Source organism: Serinus canaria, chromosome 6, assembly GCF_022539315.1.
Source record: "Serinus canaria isolate serCan28SL12 chromosome 6, serCan2020, whole genome shotgun sequence".
NCBI lineage: Eukaryota > Metazoa > Chordata > Aves > Passeriformes > Fringillidae > Serinus > Serinus canaria.
In genome coordinates this window covers 6,824,475-6,849,596 of record NC_066320.1, presented here as the reverse complement: position 1 = coordinate 6,849,596, position 25,122 = coordinate 6,824,475, and the positions used below count along the sequence as shown (strand labels likewise).

Below are 25,122 nucleotides of genomic sequence, written 5' to 3'. Positions count from 1 at the left end.
CTCTGGCCTAGAATTTCAGCAAGTTGCTCATTTCAGATATCTGGGCCTCTTTTTTCTGAAAACATGAAATGGCATTAGGGCTAATAAAGTCTGCTTGGACTGATGTGATTATTTAACAGCAATGAAAAAAGCCCAAGCAAGCAAGTACTCCACACATTGAGCACAGCTGGTTAAGCTGACCAATAGAGTTGTTGTAAGAAGCTATGGACACTCTAAAGAAAATTAACATAAGATGCTGTCACAGAAAATGTGAGGACATCCCAAATGAGGACATAAAAGAAAGCAGTCAAGCCTTCCCCACAGAGTCATGGGAGTGACAACAAACCAGGAACAGCAGCTGAGAAACTTGAAATCACTATGTCATGGCAGAGAGCTTAAACTAGAGCATCTTGAAAAGGTCCCTTTCAACTAAAATCATTCTCTGATTTAGTTCCTGCAACAAAATCATTACACGATACAGAACAGTTCAAGCTGAGCATGTGTGTATCACCTCCAAACTGTTTTGATTGTTTAAAAACCAACATTTAAAAGAACAAATACCTTCATCCAAAAAAAAAAGTAAAATTTGGTAATCAGAGAGCATATTGACATATCTCTAAAGACTCTTTCTTGTATGAAGACTGTCAAGTCTTTAACTTGGCTTTTCAACTTAATTAAGTCTACTGCAAAGCATCACTGAAATGAGTCCTCTGAGTGTGAGAAATTCTGTTTCATAGGAAATCAACTTTTTCTACTTTCTCTGTCTTGTTCAATTGGATTTCTGTATAATTACTAATTTTGCCATTTTTAATCTGGCTGGTATCATGCTCAGCCAAACATATTCACCATATGTATGTTTGAAAGGCCCTCCTGAATGACCTGAAGTGAAATATCTCTTCAATAAAAAAATACCTCAATTTCAGTTTAATGCTATGCAAACATCTCCATCAATTTTTATAGGCCTTACTCAGCACATTGTTCATTGTCAGTGCTGGCTGCAGGAATCCAGGATCAGCATGATGTGGACAAATTAACAGCCACCAAAGGAATGTAATCTCTTTCTGCAGCTAATGATAAAGCCCATCAATTCAGCAAGGCACAGAGTACACTTTAAATCTAATAATATTTCACAGTTTCATTTGTCTTGGCAGACAAATTTGTGTTTTGGCAACTATGATAAACTTTCATAGGATCTGCAAAGAACAAGATAAATGTTCTATTCATGACTGACTCCACAGTAACTGAATAATTTATGCAATAAACAATAACTTTATCTTGTACAATAAAGAGTAATTACTTAAGCATCTGATTCCATCTGTTCCAGATCAGTTTGTCAGGGACTATAAAACTCAAGACAATCTAGAATTCTACATAGCAGAACTGTTTACCTACCTCTACCACCTCTACCTACCCCTACCACTCTGTCAATGCTGATGACCTACTTTTCAAGCAAATAAGGCACAGATTATCACATTGTACCTGTCCTGCCACCTTCTAAAATACATTTGAACCTATGGGTTCATGATTTGAATGAAGCATGAAGACAGAAGAAGGCTCTCAGATAAAATATAAGTTCCAGCATCTCTGGAAATATCTTCTTGGAAAGGAGCCCTGCAAAACTAGAAAAGTAAAATCAAAACATTAAAATCTTAGGTCTTGTTTACCAGTTAAAGACAAGATAAAATCACAGTGTTCTCAGCTGGCTGGGGCAAGGAGTCCTAGCACATATTGCTTGCAGTGGCAAATAAAATTCTTTAACAGTCAGGGCTCTTTCCTCACTGCTGGGTAGGGTTACATCAGGAAACTGTTACAGATCACTAGTCATATTTCCACACATATCAGGCTGCCTAATAATAGACTCCATTTCCATTGCAAGAGTGTGCTACATACCACCTAATAATTTGCATTAATTCCAGCTGCATTTTTTCAGACCGACCACTAATTCAACATCAGTTTTATATTTAAAGAACTCAGAATGTATTGTTGGCAGGAAGTGAGCTTTTAAAAGAAGAATTTGAAGGCATACGTGCCCTGATCATACCCAGGATATCTCCACAGTTTCTTTAAGATGTGTAAAACATGGTGTTACTTCTATATACATGTGGTGAAATACGACTACAGCTGCCATAAGAGCACATAAAATGGTTGCAAATCCAAATCAGATACCCAGGACTCCAATTTAGGACTGGAATTGCATTTATGGCTATCCAGAATACTCAATATTCTTTCCACATGCATTGAATAAGCAAACCAGGAAGAAAACCCACATGGTAGTTACACTCAGCTGGCAAATGGAAGGGGAAAAAAAAATACTAACTCCATCTTTGTCATGTTTTAATACAAACAATCATAAGCGAATCCCAGAAAGTCAGCAAAAACTGTTTGAAGCCAAGCTGGATTTTCCTGCCTTGGACCAGAGGAGGGAACATTACTGCACGTAGGTCTGTCCCACTCAGATGTTGCATCCCTCTTGCTTAATGAGGTGTGCAAACACAGTAACTCTGTGCACAGCACTTCGACAACATGCCTGGCTTTTACCATGTAAGGTAGCTCCTTACACGCCTGGCTTTTACCTTGAGAATTATTAATGAGCCAGAATCACATCACACACTTGAAGGCCACAGCTCTGCTGAGAACTACTGGGGCATTTGCAGGCTATTAACTCAGGGCTCAGAGCGTCCACCTCACCCGAGCCATCCAACACGCTCCACAAAACGTCAAACCTGCAGCGAGAAGCCAAAGCGCACAGGACGTGCCACCCATGGAGAGATTTGTCACTGCTGTGCAGACATAGCCTTGGCATGAAAGCAGCTCTGTAAGCAAAAGCCATTGCACAGGGCACACGGGGCAGGGCAGAGGCAGCCGAGTCACCCTGCCTTTGCTGGAGCACCTGCCTGGCTCAGGAAAGGCTTCATCATCACAAGGCGTTCCCCCAGCCATGCCAGCAAAACCCAACAAGCACACAAAGCTAGCCTGCAGCTAGAGAGACAAGAGGTTTCAAGGGCTCTCTCTCACTGACTTGTTTGGTGTTCAAGTGTTGCAACTCTTACCCCATCAGCCTTCTCTGAACCTCTTCTGCTAGCCCTCCCCCATGCTTTTTTTCTTGCTGTCTGTTACTGCCTTTTCTCCTTGCTATATCCATTCCAAAAAAGGACAGCAGAGATGACATTGCTGTCACAATTTCCCCTTATTAATCAGGTCTACCTTGTTAAAAGCCCTACAAGTCCTATTAAGATTTCTGCAGCAGCTTCCATCCACCTAACTGTGGTTGTGCAACAAGAGAGGCCCCCAGGACCACCAGAATTTGGGTGCCTTGCTTAGAAAAACTCACCTGTGGGCTTCAGTGAGCATCTCTCCAACCCTGATAAAAAGATTATGAGCTTGCATAACGCAGTCAGCATTTTCTTTCACGGTTTCAACAATCACATTTATTCCTTGGTTTTAAAAGGTTTTGGTTCAACAGTTTTATAAACAGGCTTCACAAAATGTGCAGTATTTATAAACATGGTTCTTAGTCGAAGTGGTAATAAGAATCTTTACTTTCATCATAATGTTCACTTCAGTTATGCAACACAAGGTTGATTGTTTTCCCTCTTCTCCCTCCCACAATTGGCACTTAATCATAAATTGGAGAAACTTTAAAAAGACAAAAAAGTTAATCTAAGCATGAAGTTAAAAGCACCTTGCCACAATATTACATTTTAATAAGGCAAATTCTTGTTTTGTAAAGCCTAATTGTGCAACTTGGAGACCTATGGAAGGAGACAGAAACACCAGCCTTCTCCTATAAAGAACAGGCCTTCATTTTTGCTTCAAAGTGTTCACCCCTCCATACCAACCCCCCTTAAAAAAGTACAGCTGATAATACAGCAGAACCTCCCCTTTACAGGGTGAAAGGAAATTACAGTAGACAAAGGCTGAAAACATGGTGCATAGTACACAAAATAAGACTGTTTTTAAAAATAACATTAAAAAAAGAAATAGAAGGAGAAAAAGAAATGGAACAAGCAACAATGGAATTTTTCTAGTGGAAAGAGGATTTGTGGGTTTCATAAATAAGTGGAAAATTACTAAAATACTTTGCTATATAATATAAAAAGGCGCAAAGTGTTTTCCAGTTGTCACCTAAGCGTTAGATGCAACTTTGTAGGAGTAAGTATTTGGAGGCAGCTTGGAGCTCTGATTGGTGCAGGCATTCCAGCAGGGCAGTGCTGCCAACAGCAGGAGAAATCCCCCCAGCAGGACACAAAGGCCACTGAAGTAGAAAGCAGTGTTGTACTCCTGCGTCCAGTCATAAAACCAGCCTGAGGGTGGGATAAGAGAGAAGCTCATCAGTGAAATGTAACACAGCACTGGTAACATAGCGAAACAACTAAAAAACACCCAAACAACAAAATAAAATAAAATTAAATAGGCCAAACCTAAAATGCTGTTTGACCTCTGAGACATGGAATGTGTTTTCCCTCAAAGACAAATTACAAACATAATTGGCCAAACAGCTTTTATTTTTTGTTGCAGACTTTGATTTCATCTTTTTATTACTATTAGACATGCAAAAGCATTCTGTCTGCTTGTGACAAGCTCATGTTCATTTATATCTACTCCTTGCTCTTACCTACAATTGGTGGTCCGAGGCTGTTCCCAAGTCCAGCAAAGAACATCAATATCCCATAGGCATGAGTCAGTTTCTCAATCCCCACAGTCTTCGTTGTTACATATGGAAAAATTGACCAGTTCCCAGTCAGAAAACCCAAAATCCCAGAAAGCATCGCTAGTGTAAGGTAACTTTTGGCGAATGGAATTGCAAACAAGGCCACTCCTGTCATTAATAAGGTAGTTACATAGAGATATAAAGTGTTAACCCACTTAAAATCTGCCAGTATTCCTAAAATAAGTTTGCCAACAGTCGTCATAATGCCAATAATGGAAATGAGGGGCATGTAATAGTCATCTTCACTAATATTTGCACTTCTTGCTACATCTTCCATGAGCAGAGAAGGAGGAAATCCACCAATATCAAAGAGCAAGATGGCAACAAAGAGAGCTGAAAATACTTTGTTTTTGAAAAGAACCATGGTCTCCTTCCAGTAGGTCAGATAGAGCTGCCACTTCCTCTTGGCGAGTTGCTTGCAGAAGTTTGTCTGTTCTACAACTTTCTTTTTGTAAGTGTCTTTCTCATTTACGTTTATCGAGCTTAATGTGTTCTTATTCAAAATGCTATCCTGTTTGCAATCAGGTACATTGTTCACACATTTTTCATCAATATAGCCCTTTTCAAGGATGCTAATGTTTTCTTCAACGGTCTTTTCCTTTTCATGGTAAACAAAATACTGATCTGGGACTTTGTCTACAAACATCTTCTCAGGTGGAGGAGAACTGGATGATTCCAAAGGTCTCATTAGGCTGCCACATGCTAATATATTTAGAGATAGGGCACCAACTATTAGCAGACACCCATCCAGTCCATACAGCTCAATAAGCTCTCTTTGCAGTGCTGCATATATAAAGAGTCCAACACTTGAGCCTATAAAAGAAAAATAAATTTGGTTTTAACTGAAGAACCAAGACCATTCTTCAACTCTAGCAAAATTCCACAATTCAGCAGCTATGAAAACACTGCTGCAGGAATGGTAATTCATTTGTGCTCCTCTCTCCCAAGTTTAATGAACCAGTAACTCATCATCGCTCCTCAAGTTACAGTTTCCTGGTCGAGTAGCCACAACAGAAAAAATCTCCCAAAATATCAGAACACTTTGTGACAAATAACAGTAGCAGACACTTTATAAACAAGCAGGATCAATACTATATCTGATTTAAAACATCAAAGAACTATTAAGCCACCCTCCTGCCCTGCACTCATACACATGCAGGTGGTGGCTTAATGGTGGCTTCAGGTACCATTTTGAGTTAGCACAGTTAGAATTTCCAACTCCAACATCTTCCCCTTTCTTCTCTTTGCTGCCACCTTCCTCCTCCCAGGCAGAAATGGACCAGGAGTTCTCCAAGACCCCTCCTAGAAGCAGCCCTTGACTGCCTGGTGTTTAAGGGGCAGCGTTTGCCTGGTGGGCATTTACTCCAAAGGCATTTCTGAAGCTCTGAAGGACTAAACATGCATTTGAGAAATTTGGCCATTCAGAAGAAAACACTGAAGAGTGAGAAATTACTAAGAGCATAAGCATTTAATCCCAGTAATTTAAAGAAAAAGCTCTTGGTTGAAGTGAGAAAATATCCATTTTAACTAGTGAGTTAAACAGAACATTGGTTTTCAAAACAGAACATTGGTTTTCAAGTCACTTTATATGACAAACTTTAAAATTATTTGCTGAAGACTGGTGCTAAACAGAGGAAAAATCAATTGCAAAATCCATGCTTGTTTTGCCTTCCAGGTACTAAAATTAACCAGGGCACAATAAGATCAGGCTTTAAAGCAACCTACCTGGAATTCAAAACAAAGCCACTGAAAATGATCCCAAGGAACATTTCTGCAGGGCTCCTCTTCACTCAGCTTGTGTGAATGTGGTATTAGTATCTCACACCACTGACTACACTGATCCTGTGCCTCCTCACTGACAGCTACTTGAGAAAAGAGGTCAGAGCAGACACCCCACAGCCCACAGAAAGCAAGGCATGGCACAAGAGCCATGTGTAACCATTCCTACTCAGGCCACTAAGAAGTGTAGAGGTACAGCTAATGTGAGGTAGTGGTGATGCAGCATTTGTATCCTGCATCTCCAATCTCTTTCTCACCTCTGATCCTGGGTTAGAACAAAGAGGAAAAAGAGGACTCTATGGAATGTTTCCCCTCATTATCCATGGCATGCAGACCAAACTGCATGAGTCTGTTTTCAGTGAATATCCTTTCCTCATCTATATTGATGGCCCGTAGCATAAACATGCAAGTGTAGTTACTACTTTATCTGAAGCCTCAGTTTTTCCATTAAGTGCTACTGGTATTTTGATTTAAGAAAGTAGTAACTTTCTTAAGTTACTGAGAGAAACATAATCTTCTGGGTTTTATTGCCAAGGTAAGGGTGGCTGTATCAGAGTTGACAAGCTAGAGAGAATGACAATACAATTAAAAGTCTTACCTGTTGAAATCAGACCGAGTGCAAGGCCTCTGCGTTTGTCAAAATACTGGCACGTGATGGTAACTGTTGCAGTGTACAAAAGGCCACATCCAAGACCTGGATAAAAAGAGGGAGACATAAAACATGCTACATCTCTAGGAAATGAATGCCCCTTTGTTAACCCTCATGGTGTGCCCTGGGTACTGAGGTACCTTTAACCCTGCTCAGCACTGTCCCACCTCCCTTCCCCTGGCCGTACCTGCTGCTGAGCAGGGTGGAGCAGGCTGGCTTTGAGAAGCTCCCAGCTGAGTTCTGTGCTCAGTAGGACGGCTACAAGGCTCTGAGCCCAGGGCTGGCCCCAGAGCTGAGCAGAGCTGACTGCCAGTGGCACCGTGCCCTGCTGGCCACGGAGGTGCCCAAGTGCCTGACACAGTTAATTTGATAAGCCACCCCCAGCAGCACAGAGGGCAGGTCACCACCTGCCAGGAGAGCAGCGTTTTCATGCCTCCAGCACAGCATTTTATGTTCAATCCAGTTCTGTGGAGAACAGCATTGCTCCCTAATGATCCCTAATTTATCAAATTAGAATGAGTATGTGACAGAATTCCAGAAGAGATATTCCCTTAAGACCGGCATTTTGTGCCAGCAGAAGACTTGCTTGATTCCAGCCCTTAGGTAAAACCTCAGCTTCTCCATCTCTAACAATTGTGTCAACAGAGGACAAACTGTTTTCAAACCCTCATGAACATTTACATTGTTTTTATCTTTTACTACATGGTAACAGCCTGCCCATGCAACATCCCTCCTTGCCCAAAAGTCAAGTATTCCTTGATAAATCAAGTCCCAAACTACCACTGCCTCTGTGAATCAGTTTCCCATTTCATAGTCATAAATCAACACTCAAAATTATGAAATTAAGCCTCAAAATGAAGGGAAGGTGCTTCTTACCAACTACTATCCCATATGAAACATATAGGAAGTATATGTTAGGTGCAAAACTGCTCATCATGAGGCCCCCAGCCACCATAAAGCCACTGAAGATAGCTACAGGTCTTGCTCCAAAAGATGATACACATACACTGCAGACAGGACCTAGAGGGAAAAAACAGGAAAAACATTCCTAGTAAACACCAGCACCAGGAAGAAATGAAAATATATCAATCTGTGGAAATGTTTCTTATGATAACTTCTTAAATGTATAATTCTATTAGATAACAATTCAGAGTATTCATTGTCACAGCTCTAAAGCAGTTATAAAAATATTCATGGTCAGGCAAGCAAAATTTTTCTCAAGGAGAAACTGAACATCAAGGCCATGAAAGAGTCCCCAGGCTGGGAGGGAAAGAGCAAGGGAAACATTCCTTATACACAGGGAGATCCAAAACATACTGGACTGTAACACTGTCACCACAGAACTAAGGTGTACAAAGGTTCTGAAAAGAATCTTCATCTTGAAACACAAAACCAAGGCAGACCTTCAGCCAGGCCTTAAGCAAGCAAGTATATTTTGTCAGAGCACAAAAACTGTATTTCAGAAATGCAATATCTGTATTCGTCTTGGTATGTGATGTGTAAAAGTGGAATGAAAAAGCAGTCACTGGGGATCATGGTCACAGTAAGAATGCCACCTGGTGCTTACACAGAGGGAACATTTGCTGGCATACCAGGCAAGGACAAACACCACTCTTCCCTGATTTTTGAGGGAATGAAATACCCACTAGTCAGGTGTCCTTCCAAAGAATCCTTTACTACCTATCTCTGTTCCTCCTGTAAAACTACAGAAAATAAAAGTCACTTACTGGTAGCAGCCATAACAACACTCAAGTTCACTCCCCAATATTTCTCAGTGCTTAGCTCTCTTAGCTCTTCAAAACAAGAACCAAGTGAGGCAGAATTCACACCCTGCTCCTATTCAGCCAGTTCTCTGCTCACAGAAATTGTAGAATAAGCACTTATTCTAAGTTGACCTGGAATACACCTTTTAGTCTTAAGTAGCGTGCAAGCTTGGTGCCCTGCATAAATAATCAACCAGCAAGGGACTTGGCTTGCAAAGACAACTTATCTGAAACCCTGCAGTCCCAAACATTCATACATAAACTTAGATGTTAGCCTCATTTCTAAACTCAGCAGCTTTGAGATTAGAAGTTAGATGCACAGATGAATGCCATTATTTAACACAAACAAACAAAACCACCTTACAACATCTGCATCTCATTTGAAGTGATACACATACACGCCAGGGTCGAGTCAATCTGCACAAGCAGTAATTTTGGAGTCTGCCATTTGTCAAGGTTAGTGCTCCTGACTCACATAACGATTCCCGGCAGATGGGAGGTGAGCCCAGAAAGGTGATACGAGGTAAACAGTTGGAGCCTGGGGATGGTGCTTGCCTAGGTTTGTAGACAGGAGAGAGCAGCTGGGAATGCAGGCAAGGTTTTCCTGTGGTTGCCAGCCATGGGACAAGCAGTTCAGGCAGGCAGGAGCAGAGATTCATCAGCAGGTGAAATGATCCTCAAAGACCAGGCAGGCCAGAACTTTTGCCCTAAGTAAGAGCTATCTGCCCAGGGAACACAAAGGGGGGTGAGTCTAAGCTGGGGCTTATCCAGGCAAAGAGTCAGAGGTACAGAGGAATCAAGAAAATATTCCAGGAAAGAAAGGTTTAATTGGATTTTGGAAGCAATGAAAAAGGAAGATCTAAGCACTTACTGCTTCTCAAGAGTCAGCACACTGTGGGAGTGAAAGCTGGCCAGCATAACCTGGGCAGAGTAACATGCTGAGAACAAAGGCTAAGAACATTGCTGATTCTTAGAATTAATTACTAGAACTGGCAAATTAAGATTGGTATGTTTCCTAAAACCACAGGATTTAAAAATGAACAAAGGACTGACTCTGTATTATATAAAGAATTATTCTACACTAAAAGAAAAGAAGGTAGTGTTAACATAACACAATTAAGCAGAGGAATTTATACTATTTCTAGTCTTGATTTCTCACCTACTACCTTGCTAAAACAAACAGCATTTCCCTTCCACTTGTTCTCTATATTTTGACACAGCTACTTTCAGAAGGTGTTTGTCCAGTCTGGGGTGGTGGTGCTGGCACAGACATCACTGACCCCTACCTGAGCATCCCAGGTGAAATTGGAGCCTCTGACCCCAAGCCAGAAGAAGAGAGAGACAGAGCTGAAGAATGTGGCTTCATAACCTAAGGACATCTCCACTGGAACATGATCAAAAGCATCCCTGACAAGGCCCAAGGAGATGCTCTTCCAGCCTCTCTGCTTACAAAATCTAATCCCAAAGGAGAACAATGAGTACAAAAAGATCTTTTTGCTCTAACATGGAAAACAACCTGCACAAAACTGAAGAACCTGCTCCAGAGAGCTCAGTATTAATCTGCCATCTCACACAGCAAGACATCTGGCAACTCAGCAATGGCCCTGTTTATAAGAAGGAGCACCAGTGTAAACATTAAAATAATTATTTTAGGTCTCTGAGTTAAGCAAAAAAACAGCTCCGTCTTCCCATACACACTAGGCATGACTTTCACACTCATCACACTGCTAGAAAATGAGTCACAAAAGAAAATCCCCTGGATAGCTGGCATCTTTGTCCTTTCCTGCCTTCTTGCACTGCCTCCCCTTCTCTGTTTCCCATAGCATTGGCTTTTTTTTTTCACCAAGCACAGCACCTTCAGTTATTACCATGGTATTTGCACATCAGTTGACTGTACTCAAACTTGTCATTCTTTACAAATATTTGAAGCACAATGGGTTCAAGGCATTAAATTCTAGTAAAAATCCAACTTTCTCAGAGTGGGACTGAGACCTGCCCTGTGGATTTTGCTCAAAGAGGGCATTCTGAGGAATGCAGGAGTCTGCATAGCCACATGGGAAACAGATCTTCAGGCAGCATAAAGGTTTTCATTAGCTGACTCTCACCATAAAGTTCATATGATATTGTTCATCATATGAACAACATAAAAAAATCCCAGTGGCAATCCTCAATAGTAAGCATGAAAAATAGCTTTCAAGCTAGCATTTTGTTCAGTTTGCCAGCAGCTCCAGGGGTTAGCACTGGAACTAGTACAATATTTTATGACATTGATAAATATTTACCTCTTTTACAAATAAAATCCCTAGGGCTTTTTCCCTTCCAAATGATATATCTTATATATCTAGATATATCTAGATATCTGATATATCTATGATATATCTAGACCAAACTCAATCAAAAAGAGACAGCAGCAGAGTTTACTGGAATGACAGCTAACTCTAGGAAGAAAGACTCAGCACAGGAACAGACACTGCTCCTCTGCACATGACCTGTCACAGCTCGCAGTCAGCAACACAATTATCAGGGGAGCAGTCAACAAGATCCTCAGACAAAATGGGAAGCAGAAGGAAGATTGGTTTTCATAGGAGATCTTCATACAGAGGGACCAAAGAGGAAGAACACCTAGGAGGGATCATTTGTACATTGGTATTTTTATTAAAATTATTTTGAATTAAACACTTTACCCTCAGTGAGACAGGGATGTGTCAGTGAGTCCCTGAGACATGAAAACAAGGCACCTGCTGCACTCAGGAACTTACACCTACAGAAATGTGCTGACCTCCTGACAAGCACAAAGTTGTTTTTTTTTCATGGAACTAGCACTTTCTTCCTCAATATTTGCACATAAAGTAAAAAAAAATACAGCAACACCCTGCAAAACAACACTCCCTCCCTCCACTCACTAATCTCAAGGGTCCTCCTTCCTTTACCTCATACACAAAACCTTTTGCTAAACAAACTGTATTGGACAACTGAGTTCTTTTTGTTATCATCTGCATTAATCTGACCCACCCTACCTGGGCATCTGTCCGAGCCTGTTGAAACTGTAGAGTAGAAAAAATGGTCATGGACTGCATGTAAAATCCACTGGACAGAATACAAGAATATGTTTTGTGTATAAAGTGCATTTCTAAAACCTGGTTATAATAAACACAATATTCTCCAAATGCCTGCACTTTGCATATGAATGTAGATCAGAAAGCTTTTTACACTGGGCAGCAACCCACTCCCAACTGATTGGAAAGACAGTTCCCTTCCAAAAAAAGTTGTTATATGAACTGGGCTTCTTTTCAGAGGATTCCTGGGGACACCCTTCTCCCCAATGCACAAACTATTTACAATGTCCATATTTTACAGTGGGGGCTATGGCTGTGTGAGTTTTGTGTTCAAAAATATGTAGATGCTGCAAAAACAGTTATAGAGTAGTAAAATTGTCGCTTGAAAATTAAGCTTTTTACACATCTAGCACTGCATGCCTCAGATCAGTAGAAACATATCATCAAATTATCAAGGCATGCCTTTCAAGAGAGAATCCTCCCTTTGCTCTCCCTCCATTACTGAAGGGAAGTGAGAATGGAGACATTGCTGGTGTCTCCTCCTATGCCAAGGACTGTGAAGTCAATTCTTACTATAAACAGATGTGGTGCCAATTACAGGCGCCAAGGTCTTTGTTTTGCTTTTAACAAGTGGAACATGGATTAAATTTAATTTCAGGCTCCAAGTGGATGCAAAATTAAGAACATTTGGTGCAGAAGAAACACATGATGTACAAGAGTACATATAAATATCCTCCTCTGGCCTGTTTTAGTAAGGGAAACCTACTGAGCTTTTTCAATTTCTTCCTGTTGAACAAGCCTTGGAGCCATGTGCCCCATCTGCCATAGCCTGACCAATGTCAGAACCCCTAATTCTGCAGGGCAGCTCTCGCCTCTGCCTTCCACAACAACACTGATGCTTGTCTGTCACTCTTCTCAGCACATTTCTTGCACTGCTCTGTAAGGTTTCATCACAGAAAGTCACAACCCAAGCCATGCTGTGAGGAGCTCAGCCAGATCCCTGCCCCATTCCCCTCTCCAGCCCTGGCTGGACACTGGCCTCAGCAACACCGTCTGTGCTGCGAGCACAAGGGCAGAAATCGAACACCAGGTGCCCAGGAAATGGATCCAAACAAACAAGGTGCTGTACTGGGTTTCTATGCCTCCAGTCTAAGTTTAGCTCCCACATAAGTCAGAAGTAAACATTTTAGAAAGGATACCAATGCAGCAAACATGAAAGGGCTCAAGAGCATCAGCTGCTTAAAAAGAAATTTCAGATTACAAGAACAAAAGGAAGTGGAGAAGACAGAGAACCTTTTTCTGTGCCACATGCTATATATATTTTCTTGGGTTTGGTGAAATTACAGTACTAATACAGCAGAGTCACTGGTTCTACCTTTCTCTGTTACAGAAGCTGGTGAATGTGATTGCCAGAGCTATCAATGAGAAAAGTCTTCCTAAGGAAACAGACTCTGATTTATTTCCTGGCTGTGGCTGCTGATCTACCATAATTGTCATTCCTTTTCCAGTCTGGCATCTACAGCTTCAGAAAGGTGATGTTAAGTTGAAGAAAGCTCACAGAAGAGTCTTAATGGCTCTCCAGTAGAGCCTTAATTAAAAGTGTGGGAGTCTTAGCAAAAAGACTGTAACAAGTTACAGGCTTTAAAGAAAATTTAGAAGTAATTTGATGACATTCTCTAGACATCCATCACACTAATCAAAGGGCACTTCAAACTATGCCACTTAAAGATCATATTTTTCGTCAGCTGAAAACTAAAACTTAACAACTTGTATCATAGGATTGCATACTTCTAAGGAAGAAATTTAGAAGTTTTATCATTAGGGTCAGATCCCAGTTTTACTAACAGTGGGATCTTTCATTTTAGGTAAAGCTGGGAACATAGACTTTGTTTTCAGTCAACTCTGATAACATCAATGTAATTAAAGGACCCTCCCTGTACTTTCTTTTGAAGGCACAAGAGGAAGGAATGATTATTAAGCTTCTGAATGCCAAACTGAAAGAATAAAACCACATGGACAGACAGGATTCCTCCTAACCTGTCAAACCTTCATTTAATCATTCCATACCAAAATCACTCCTTTGATTTGTATTATTCATCATTGATTTTTATTACTCATCATTATTATAGCTGCTGTCATGGTTTAACCTCAGCCACAACCGAGCCCACGCAGTCACGACCTCACTCCCCCACCTGCAGGAACAGGGAGACTCAGAAGGGTAAAAGCTGGAAAACTCCAGGGCTGACATAAAGGCAGTTTAATAGGGAAAGCAAAGCACACTTTGCATGCAGGCAAAGCAAACCAAGGAATTCATTCACTGCTTCTCATGGCAGGGCAAGTTCAGCCATCTCCAGGCCAGCAGGAGTGATGCCAGCAGATGTGATGGTGACTCGGGAAGACAAATGCCATCCCTCAGAAGATCCCCCCTTTCCTCCTTCTCCCCCCAGTTTATATACTGAGCATGATGTCACATGGCATGGAACATCTCTTTGGTCATTTGGGGTCACCTGTCCTGGGTGTATCTCCTCCTGATCTCCTGTGCACCCCCAGTTTCCTCATCAGCCTGGCAGCAGGAAAGACCTTGGCTCTGTTAGCCCTGCTCACCAGTAAGAAAAACATCTCTACATTATCAACCCTGTATTCAGCACATATCCAAAACACAGGCACTGAGAAGAAAATGATCTCTACCCCAGTCAAAACCCAGCCAGCTACAAAGCACACTGCTGAGAATTGCTCACAGCAGCAAGTCAGAGGGCACAAACATCTGGAAGATAGCACCACATTGACAAAAGGGAAAGGGGACTGAGGCTTTTAATAGAGCCAGAGGCTTCTGGTCTCCTAAAAGGGTGTTCTCTTGAAATTTCCTTCTGCCTAGTTTTTCCTCCAGTAATTACCTCATTTATCATTATTTTCCTCCCACTTTACTCTTTCACTCAAGTATTTTGAGGTCTTGATGAACAGCAGGAGTTCATACCCATAACACAGGAAAATGAAAAAAGGATGATGGAAGAACAATCTACAGTCCTTTATCCAATAACACCCTGAGACTGAATAGAGTCTTTTTGTGCTTAGTGATCCACCTGCCTTTGCCCATTTCTCTTCTGCCTGGTGGTAAAAAACCCTAACACAGGAGTGACACCAGTATTTGATCAGTTCCAGGGCCATACAAAGCAGTGTTCTTTATTCAGGTCTGTATTGCTATTGGAACATCAACCTTCTTTTGAGGAGAGTTTCCTCAGGATCCTGAGCTGCATTTTATCCATTAAACCACATTATTGATTTTGCCTGTAGCAGCTGTCCTGCTCACAAGAATTTTTTTCCAGATCCAGCAAATAGATAATAGTTCCCATGGTGAATCTTTTAAAAACAGAAGTTCGTGATATGATCCAGTTAATACCCATGCCTGATATTAAAACAACAACCTAGGAAATTTCAAGGTGGGGTTTTATATCCTTAAAATTCTGCTGTTACTCTCCAAGTGACAATGCTTAACTACAGAAAAGCTTCCATCAATGTTGCTTTATTTAATGCTACTGTTACCCATAACTTTCCAGCCTTCAAATGGAGTATTTTCTCAAACAAAGAATGCAAAGGAGCCCTCACGCACCCTCACTGGTAGGTTTACTGCCAGAGCTGAAAAATTAGTAACTCATTTATTGACTTTTTTCCATAAAGCACCTTAACCATTTCAGACTAACAGCTTGCTCTGTTTTTAAGACAATAATGTAAATGTTAGACTTAAAACCACATTTAAAAAAAAACTTGCATCAACAAAATTACTGCTCAGCTTCCCAGAGTGTGGCTTTTCTAGTTTATTCAAATACAGTAATTTTGAATTTTCTAAAGGGGATATTTTTCTTGTTTTTATCATTATATTCCTCTGGTTTATGCATATATGTAACTATAAAGGAAACTATAAATGTAATATAAAACTAAAACAAAAAATGCAGCACCCTCATTTGCAGCTATCTTTGATACAATTCCAAGAGCACACACACAGATGAAAGCATCAATTGGAAACATTTCAATTTAAGTCAGATACTGCTTCTGCACTCACTGGCAAGCAATCCAATTCCATTGGCTAGTGATCCAACCCAAGCAGTCTTGCCTTTCCCTTCTCCAAAGGCATCCAGCCACTCCAGGTACAGGACTCCCACCGCCAGCGGTGATCCATAGCACAGGAACTGGGTGAAGAAGGAAACCACAACGATCACCCAGCCCCAGCCTCCGTCCGGTGGCTTCCGAAACACCATCCTGGCGGCTGGGTGCAGAGGCAGGGCAGCACCTGTGCAGACAAAGCCCAAGGAGAGCAGTGTTAGAAACCCACCTGACCAAGGGCTGTGAGCACAAGGGAGCTGTGCAGAGGTGTCAAGTTCAGCCAGGGGCTGGGTTCAGCCATCCTGCAGGAACAGCTGTAGCACACAGGCAGTGGGAGTTGGAGCTGCCACACTGCACCTCTGCTGGATAACAGAACAGCAGCACCTAAAGCATCGTGAGTTGTACATACACCAGCTCTGCATGACAGAAAAGCATTTCATTTGCTGAGTGCTAAACAGGCTTTGTGAAAACTTCAGGCAATAATATCTGCCATGGTTCAGCAAAAGAGCCCCATGGTCACCTGGTGTTAAAGCCATGATTATCAAAATAGGAGCAAAAAATCTATACTCAGTTCCAATCTCAGCACAGTATATTTCCATGTACTAAGGTGCTTGCCACCAGATAGTGCACTCTGAAAGGGGCAGATCAAGAGGAAGACTGACATTTTGGCAGTGGTAACAGTTAAGTACTCTGCACTGTCAACAAAGCAATGTGTAGAGAGCTGCATCCAAAAATCACTTTGAATATATTAGTAGAGTGAGCTCTAAGATTGTGTACAAGCGTGGCTCATATGCCAAGACATGACAGCAGCAAACATGCATACAAAAATCTGCTATAACCTGTTAGAGTGTCTGCCCTCTGTGCAGTTGGCACACATCAGCCTTCCCCAAACTGGCAATCACTGCCTGGACTCCAGAAGTACCACCTTGCTCCTGGGCATGGCTCAACCCATCACCTGTATATCTATGGCTTTGAATAACTCACCACCCTCACATCTTCTCAAGACTAGTATGTGAATGTAGGGATCAGTACTTCTAAAATCTGGCAGATTTAGTGGTTTTCCAGGCTACATTGCACTGGAGTCTCCCTGTGCACACATGCAGCCTGCCCTCGCTCTCCACAGGGAGCAATCTGCCCAAGTGATGAATACAAAAAACATGCTCTGCTCCTGGCTCTGCCACTAACCAGACATATGATTCTCAATAGTTTTATTTCCTTCACCCTGAAAGACAGAAAGAGGTAAGATCTTACCCTGTTTTCTTCATGAAATATTCTCAAGGACCATCTCCACACTGCAGCTTAAGCATTAAGACAGCTGTAGTAACAGCTCTGCTCTGGGAGATTCCCAAGAGGCAAAGCAGAAAAATAAATGCATTGCACTGCCTTTTTGACTTAGGAACTCAGAGGAAATGGAAAGAAAAAATCACTGCTGTATGAAAGCAGTGGGGAAAACAAGCAGACAATAACAGAATTCCCATTTGAGGTCCTCACACACTTTTCTTGGGCAATTTTTAGGAATTTGCATGGAAAACTTAACAAAAACACCATAGTATAAAATTTTGAGGAATTGTATAGAGACATGAAAAAGGCCAGTTCTAGTTTACAAATGCACTTAAATGTTACTTTGAGGGTAGATACTCACAGATGATGGCAAAAATCTGTCAGCTTCCTATAAATGTACCTTCATGTGACAACCATCTGCAGAAAAAGAACAAAGCAAGTTTTCAGCCAACATATCACCGCAACAGTTAACACAACTCTGAAAAAATGGTGGCTTCACATGAAATTTCTTCTTTTTAAAATCTTCTCAGAGGAACTTCAGAAGCAAACAAGTTATCTCAGTGGAGAAGTACTGATTTTCTGCAATTAATTAACATCTGACAGCAGTCTTGAGCCCTCAAATAACAAAAACATCACCTACAATTGTAAAATACATTTTGACATCTTGGGTCATTTGGGAGTGATTTACAATTTTATTATACTGACCATCATTGAAGATACAACATTCCCAGTTGCAAATGTTACAAACTTATTTGTTTCAGCTAATAAATGTAAGCTCTGACTCACTCCAATGCCTGGGAAGTCTCCCTTGATCCTGTGAGATGCAAGGGCGGCAGCTGGGATAGCCAGAAGTCATAGGCACTTTCCTATAACAATACCCTTTACACAAAAAGGGATCCCTGTATTTCTGCATGAAATATTAGAGTTATTTGAATGCAGGCCCCAAGAGCTGACCTATGCATCTGTCCATGAATTAAGTAATTTTCATTTGGCTTGTTTTGTCCCTGCCTAGAGGAAAAAATACTGGAAATAAATAATAGCTTTAAAAGCAGACAATGAGACAAAGCAAGGAAGTTTTCAGAAAAACTCTGCAATAATAGAGGTGGACAGTGAATAGCCCCAACTCATATTTGTTTAAAAATAAACTTAAGAAAACAACTGCATTTCAGCTGTTACATTGATTTCCATTATATTGTTGCCCTAAAATTTAGCACAAAGACAACTCTTGAGTTCAGTTCTGCTATTCTAAACATTTCACGGGAAGGAAGCAAGGACTGGGCAGGAGAGGAAAAAGGTTTTTGTAGTCTTAGGTCACACAGTCTCTTCTAATAGAAAGACTAAAAACCTCTGGATTAGTTTTCACCTGTTGCAATGCTGCAGAGTATAATTGAATTTAACCAACTGTACCAAATTTACAGCAGTAGAAGCGCTGACCTCCTACATGCTGACAATTCCTATTTTGCATCACAGATCTCTTTTGCATCTTTTAGCTAAATAACAAAACTTTAGGTATCAACCATCTCTATCCTCTGAATGTTCCAAGCCATTTACTGTCCACAACTGTCGAGCAAAAAGTAAAAACCATCATAATTTCCCCCCCAGAAAACATTCTCTGAGGTATAACAGGTCTATAAAATCCCAGGGTCAGGTTTTCATGACCTGGCTTTCCCTTCCCATCTCCTCCCTTTTGTTCCCCTCCTGTTTTTGCTGGTTATTCCTTCACCTCACACTGCTGGGTGCCTGATACCTAAACTGAGGTATTTTCTAACTCCCCTGAAGGCTCAAGGCCACAGAGAGCAGGGGCTGCCAGACCTGCATGAGGAGCCTGTTCCCCAGAGCCCTCTGCTCTGATAGTTAAAGATGTCCTACACAACCAAGCCACTGCTGGGACCATGGATATCAATCAACTTTCTATAGGCACATTATTTAGTGCTTCTCCAAAAGGGGCAGGTTGTACTGTAAAAGCTTGGTAGCAGGGCAAAAAACTGACAGTGAGAATTAAACCTTCATTTGCATGGACATCAAATCTGTGCACCAACTTTGAGAGAGATCCAAAGTGCCTTTTGCTATTTTCTGTCTGGGTCCAAGGAGGACACAAACTGTAAAGATAAATGTGAGCACCAAAAATGAAGAAGCAGAAGCCCACACAGAAGGGAGTGAGGAGAGTCAATAGTTGTGGGGTTTTTTTCTCAGAACCAACCAGGAAGACTTGTGTGATCCTGGTAAGAGATAAACAACTGTTTAAGATTCAGGATTCAGGTGGGAACAGTTTCGCAAAGCTTTCTGTTCTGTAAGTCTAGGGATACCGTTTCAGATTCCAGGAAACCAAATTAAATCAAAAATACTGAAAAAGAGACATGAAGCATAAAGAATTGAATAGTAACTTGAAATTTGGTGAGAAAAAGCTTTTCAGTGAGTTGTACTCACTGCGAATAAGAATCAGAGGAAGAGAGCTGCTTGATGAAAGCCTTTACCAACCACAACAAAAAGAAACTCTAGAGAACAAACTGAACAACAGTTTCAATGTGGAAAGAGAGAAGTGTCTGGCTGCAACTATTTGCTTTGCTCTGGGCACCATTATCACAACACTGAACTCCCTTCCTATAAATCTTAGAATTTGGCTTAAAGATGACAGATGGGCACAAAAAAAGAACATGAGCACCACTGAAACATTAGCCCTCAGCACAACAACTTGTATTAATCTGTAGCAAAGGGAATCTTGAGAAAGACAGTAGCAATGTGATTGTTTCCAGTTTGTTCTTTGTGCAGCCAGAGCCCGGGTAAGTGTGCTGCTTTCTGCGAGCAGCACACGGCTGCAGAGAGAGCTGATGTCAGCAGACACACTGCGTGATTAACACTGGGCTCGTCAAGTTTCGCAAGGCTCTGCTACAAATCAAGACGGTACCAGCCACAAAAGTAAAATCCCTCATTTTAAGCTGAATCAGACTTCTTGTAAATTTCTGTTTATTTTTCAGACGAGTTCTTGCGATTATCATCTGAAATTTCTGCCACCCTTAGCTCGCAAGTAACACCTAGAGCATGAGACTGGTGCATTAGAGGTGCTTTTAACACGCTCATCATTTCCAAACACCTGCACGTGTACTGATGTAACAGCACAAGCATTGTATTAAATTCACTCGAGATACATCTGTACTTCTACGACATCTGACTTTAACTGGTGCTCTAAGTACAGTATATTCCTGTGTGACACTGAACACATATATTTATTTCCCTTCTAGTTCTCAATATTCAGGTCTGCCTATTTCTCACATTTCTCCTCTTGCCCTTCTGTCAGCTAAATAAGAGAGTTGTCAGTATCAATGTTTCCTTCCATTTCTCATGGATGACAGAAGTGTGAAATTTAAAACAAAACATAACACCAGAACAAAACTTACCAACAACAAAAGAATGTTTTTCTACTGTGCAAAATTAGTTTACATTAAGAAGCATCAGAGGGGCAGCACATAAACCAGTCAGCTTTGTACAAATCTGTCAGCTCAGCAGAACCAGTCCTACCTGTTTCCAGAGCCTCACTGCTCCAGATCGGATGGAAAGCCCCAAGAAAGCACAACTTTAGTGCCTGTCGGTCACTAGCACGCATCCATGCGGCCAGATGTGAGCCGGCGCTGCTAGAAACCACCAGCCAACATCATTTACCAGAGATCTCTGCAAAACGAGAGGACGATGTGCGCCGCCTTACGCATCACAACCTGCGAGGGCTCCCTTCAGCATCTATTCCCTCAGTCTGTCCGCGCCCCTTGGTCAGGGTCTCCCTGGGGATGGATGGCCTCTTATAGCCCCCTGCTAGCCTCGCCTCTCCCCACGCCTTCGGGGGCCAGCCCACAGTCCCGCGTTACACATTGACGCCTTCCAGCTGCAGGCCCGTTCCGACGGGAAGCGCTCATCCGAGCAGTGACGCGCACCAGGAGGTGACTGAAGGTCGCCCTGGCCGTGCCGATGGCACGCGCGGCCCGAGCCACAGTGCCCCGCTCCGGGGCAGCCGCGGCCGCCGAGGTGCCACGGGGCGCCCGCAATGGGCACACACGGAGGTCGGTGGGCTCCCGCAGTGGGCACGAACCGATGGCGACGGGCACCCGCTGCCATGTGCCCGCGGCAGGTGCTGATGTCGCACACCGCCCATTGCCCACCAGACGCCAATAGGGTACACCAGGAGGCACCACGGCCAACACTGAGGGGTGGTCGTCGATGGGCACCGCAAGGGATGCGCTCGCCCCAGGCCGGCGGCACGACCCGCTCCTGCTCCTTTTCCCGAAGCGGCTCCCAGGAGACCGCGCAGAGCCGCCCCGGGCCCCGGCCTGGCCCTGCCGCCCCCCGCCCCAGCAGCCGGGACAGCTCCCGCCGCAGAGCGGGTCTGGGCCAGGCCGGGGGCAGCGGTCCCTGCGGGGGCTCGCTCCGTCCGTCCGTCCGTCCGGCCGCCCCCGCCGCCCCCACTCCCCACGCCCGCGCCCCCCGCCCGAAGCGCGGGTCCCGGCCCCGTTACCTGCGGGCGGGCTGCCCGTGGGGCGGGGGCCCGGAGCCGCCCCCGGGGAGCCGGGGCAGCCCCGCATCGCGGCGCGGCGGGCGGGCCGCGGCCGGCACGAACCGGTTGTAACTCGGGCGGGGGAGGAGCTGCCGGGGGCCGCCGCCGCCTCCGCCCGCAGCCCCGGCGCGGGGGGGCAGCCCCGACCCCCCGCCCCTCCGGGCAGGCGGGGCCGCTCGGCTCGAACTCACCTCCTCCGCGGAACGCTGCCCTGCCCGGCTCCTGCTCCTGCCCCGCGGGCAGACCCCCGCCACGCCACCTCCCCCTGCCCCGCTTCCGCCGGGCACAGGCGGACACGCGTCCCTGGGCGAGGGTCGTCCCCAGCCCGGGGCCGGGCGGCCACAGCGAAGCCGTGCGGGAGCCGCCTCCGAGCCCCGAGACCGGCGGGGGCGCGGAGCTCACCGCAGCGTCCCGCCGGGTGCCCCTGCCCGTCCCCAGGGCAGCCCCGGCCCCGGGGCACGGTGACCCCCAGCGCCATGCCCCGCTCCTTGCGCTCGGCAGCAGCAGGTCGGGCTCCCCCGGGCACTCCGCCGCGCCTCGGAACCTGCGCGGGTCCCCAGGGAGGCAGAGCGGCCGCAGGACGAGGACGGGCGCTGGCTCCCGCCACCAGCCATGCCAAAAAGCCGCAAACTTGCGCTGCAGATAGCGATGCAGGCAGCGCACATGCAGCACTGCAACGCCAGCCTGCCAGCTCAGGGGAGAGACAACTCACTCGTGTATCAGCGCACCCACTGCCTTCAGAGGCCGTCTCATCACAGCCCCCAGATCCGTGTGCATGGCACGTCCAGCGCTGTCAGACAGGCGGCAGGGTAGTTGTCAAGTCGCGCAAGTTCAGCCACCTGCGATGTTCACCCTCCAGACTGCAAAGGCTGTCGCAGAAGCTGACTGAACATCCAGCAAGTATCAGCCCCTACCTCGGGCGTGTTCAGTGTGACAGCTCTGCTGCTACCTCTACCCAATTAGAGCTCATGTAACCACACACTGCAGGTGGAAATATAAACATTCCCAGAGTTGAGTGAAATTTTGAGAGCTGAAATATTCCTAGACCTGAAATTCTGATGCAACCTCAGATGTTCACAGCCTCTGCAGTTCCAACAGGTATGGCATCATTCTCCTTTTCAGACTTGCAGTCCAGACTTCTTCATGCAATATTTACAAAGGCTTGTGAACTTCAAATGTCTTTGAAAGTGTCTTGATCCACATCTCATAGTATTCAGGTAAATATCAAAATACTTGCTTCTGGAAGGACTGACAGAAGAATGACATAAACTCAAGCCTCACTTCTAAGAAAGACATCTCAGCTGGTGTTGGGTTGTGCTGTGTATCTCATGTCGAAAAGGGCAGCCAACTGAAGTGGGGGAGGGTGGAGGAGGTGGGGGGAAGAAAGCAGAACAGGAACTCCAAGAGCTCTAGAAAACTGTTCCAGGGAGGAGAACTGAAATAAATAGCATTTAACCTAGAGAGAAGGAGCAGAGGAAACATCATAGAACTTCAATAACTGTAAGAGGTTACTGTGAAGCAAAAGGAATGAACTGTTTTGCATATGCATTAGACAAGTAAAAGAGGTGAGTAGGCTTAAATTCCATCCCCAGGTAACTGCTATAGGTATTAGGAAAAGCTAGACTAGCTTGTGTTTGCACAAATTTCTTTGGGAAACACAGCATTTTGGGAACATGTGCACTGGAGCTGCTGAAACAAATGACTGAAGACAGCTGCCCAGACAGTAAACAGCCACTGTTTACTTTGATTGCTTCTTGGGCTTCAGGACACAGGCTGAAATTGAAAGGGTAAGTGAAATCTTCCCATAGCCACACAAGAGATGGCTGGGAAACAATTTTGAATTAACTGTCCAAGATGTGCTGTTTCCTGCACTTCAACACAAAATCTTTTTGCAATCAAGTGCATCTAAAGCTCCAGTTCCCATTACAGTGCTTGATACAGAAGCTTAAAAAACAATCTTGTGGGCTAAAATTAAATACTTCACTCTAGCAAAATTGATCATAAACATCTGAAAAAAAATAGTGTATTTACAAGTTCACGAAGGTTTAGTTGTACAAGAATAGTTAAGGCACATGAAAAAGAGTTAAGGCACATCAGGGGTAGGAGTACATTGACACACAGTGGATCCTTATGCAGAGGAAGCAAGCCCGGTCAGATGTAAACCAAACCAAGTTTAGATCACAGGCAGCTTTGGACCTGAACAAGAAACCCCACTTGAGAATAACTATGCACTTTAAATGAATACATATTGACCCTAATTGCTTTTTTCTAACTTCTCTGGATGTCCTCCTGATGACAAGTCCCCTGTTTTAATTAAACCCATTCTTAATATGAACATTCCAGTCAAGTGCATACCATAATTTTGAGAGGCCAACCTTGCTGGCAAGAAACAGAATTGGGAAAACAAGCTACAGAAAACAAGGCTAGAGGAAACAGTCCCTCCTCCATGTCTCCTTTGCCCCTGGTTTCATAACAAGCAATGCAGCTCTGTTCACCTCCAGGTTTCTGCTCACTTGGCCTACAGTTTTTTGGCATTTGCCATTTGGCTTAGATTTCCCATCACTGGTAATCTTCTCATTTCTTCCCTTCAGAAACCCTTCCTACATGGCCTTCCAAGGGCCAGTGAATTGTAACAGTGCCATAACTGCACCGTTCACAACCACACTTTCATCCCACACATCACCAGAATTCTTAAATCCTCATTTAAAATAGAAAATTAAGTAAAACACGAAATAATTTCTGTAAGTCACTTTTCCCCTCAGCCTATGGGGTCTAAGAATCCAAAGGATAAAGGTACTTGTGTAGCATGACCAGGGATGAGAGCAGCACCTAGTTAAATTTTACCTGATTTTTGGTACACCATGGTTGTCGGACGTGCTGTTCTGGGTCACTCGCAGCTGTACCAGATGATCGAGCAGTGTTCCCTACTTCACAGCCAGTACACTTGCAGCAGCTCCTGAAGGTACAGAGAGGAAAATTAAAGGGTATTCAAACAACCATCTTGGAAGGGGTCCTTCCCAGCAAGGAATGTAGCTGGTGCTGGACACCCTAAATCTGATCCAAAGGATTATCACCTGGGGTAAAGAGGCAGCAGGTTTGGGGGGTTTTGGTTGTATTTTTTTTTTTGTTTGTTTGTTTGTTTGCTTGTTTGATTTTAAAGAAGGTCCAGATTCTGCAGTGGAGGAAAATCTCAAAACATAACCTAATTCTAAATATTTGATCAACTATTCTCCTTTAAACTGTGGTCCAGTCTGGGGAGCATCCTT

The 25,122-nt window shown here is 43.7% G+C and overlaps 1 protein-coding gene across 4 annotated transcripts; it reads right to left on the bottom strand.

The window, feature by feature from the left end:
• Nucleotides 1-3,392: 3,392 nt before the first annotated feature.
• On the bottom strand, nt 3,393-24,808 carry SLC16A9 (solute carrier family 16 member 9). Of its 4 annotated transcripts, none has more exons than XM_018911067.3 (7): nt 24,701-24,808; nt 17,678-17,733; nt 15,995-16,222; nt 7,995-8,138; nt 7,068-7,163; nt 4,595-5,503; nt 3,393-4,283 (listed from the first exon to the last, which is right to left on the bottom strand). In XM_018911067.3, exons 3-7 carry the CDS (start codon nt 16,188-16,190, stop codon nt 4,105-4,107), a joined length of 1,524 nt encoding a protein of 507 aa, XP_018766612.1. In that variant the 5' UTR covers nt 16,191-16,222; nt 17,678-17,733; nt 24,701-24,808; the 3' UTR covers nt 3,393-4,104. The 4 variants fall into 4 exon arrangements, with proteins under 4 accessions (XP_018766612.1, XP_050832366.1, XP_050832365.1 ...); XM_050976409.1 differs by lacking the exon at nt 24,701-24,808 and adding an exon at nt 22,569-22,647; XM_050976408.1 differs by lacking the exon at nt 24,701-24,808 and adding an exon at nt 21,818-21,896.
• Between the last annotated feature and the right edge of the window lie 314 nt (nt 24,809-25,122).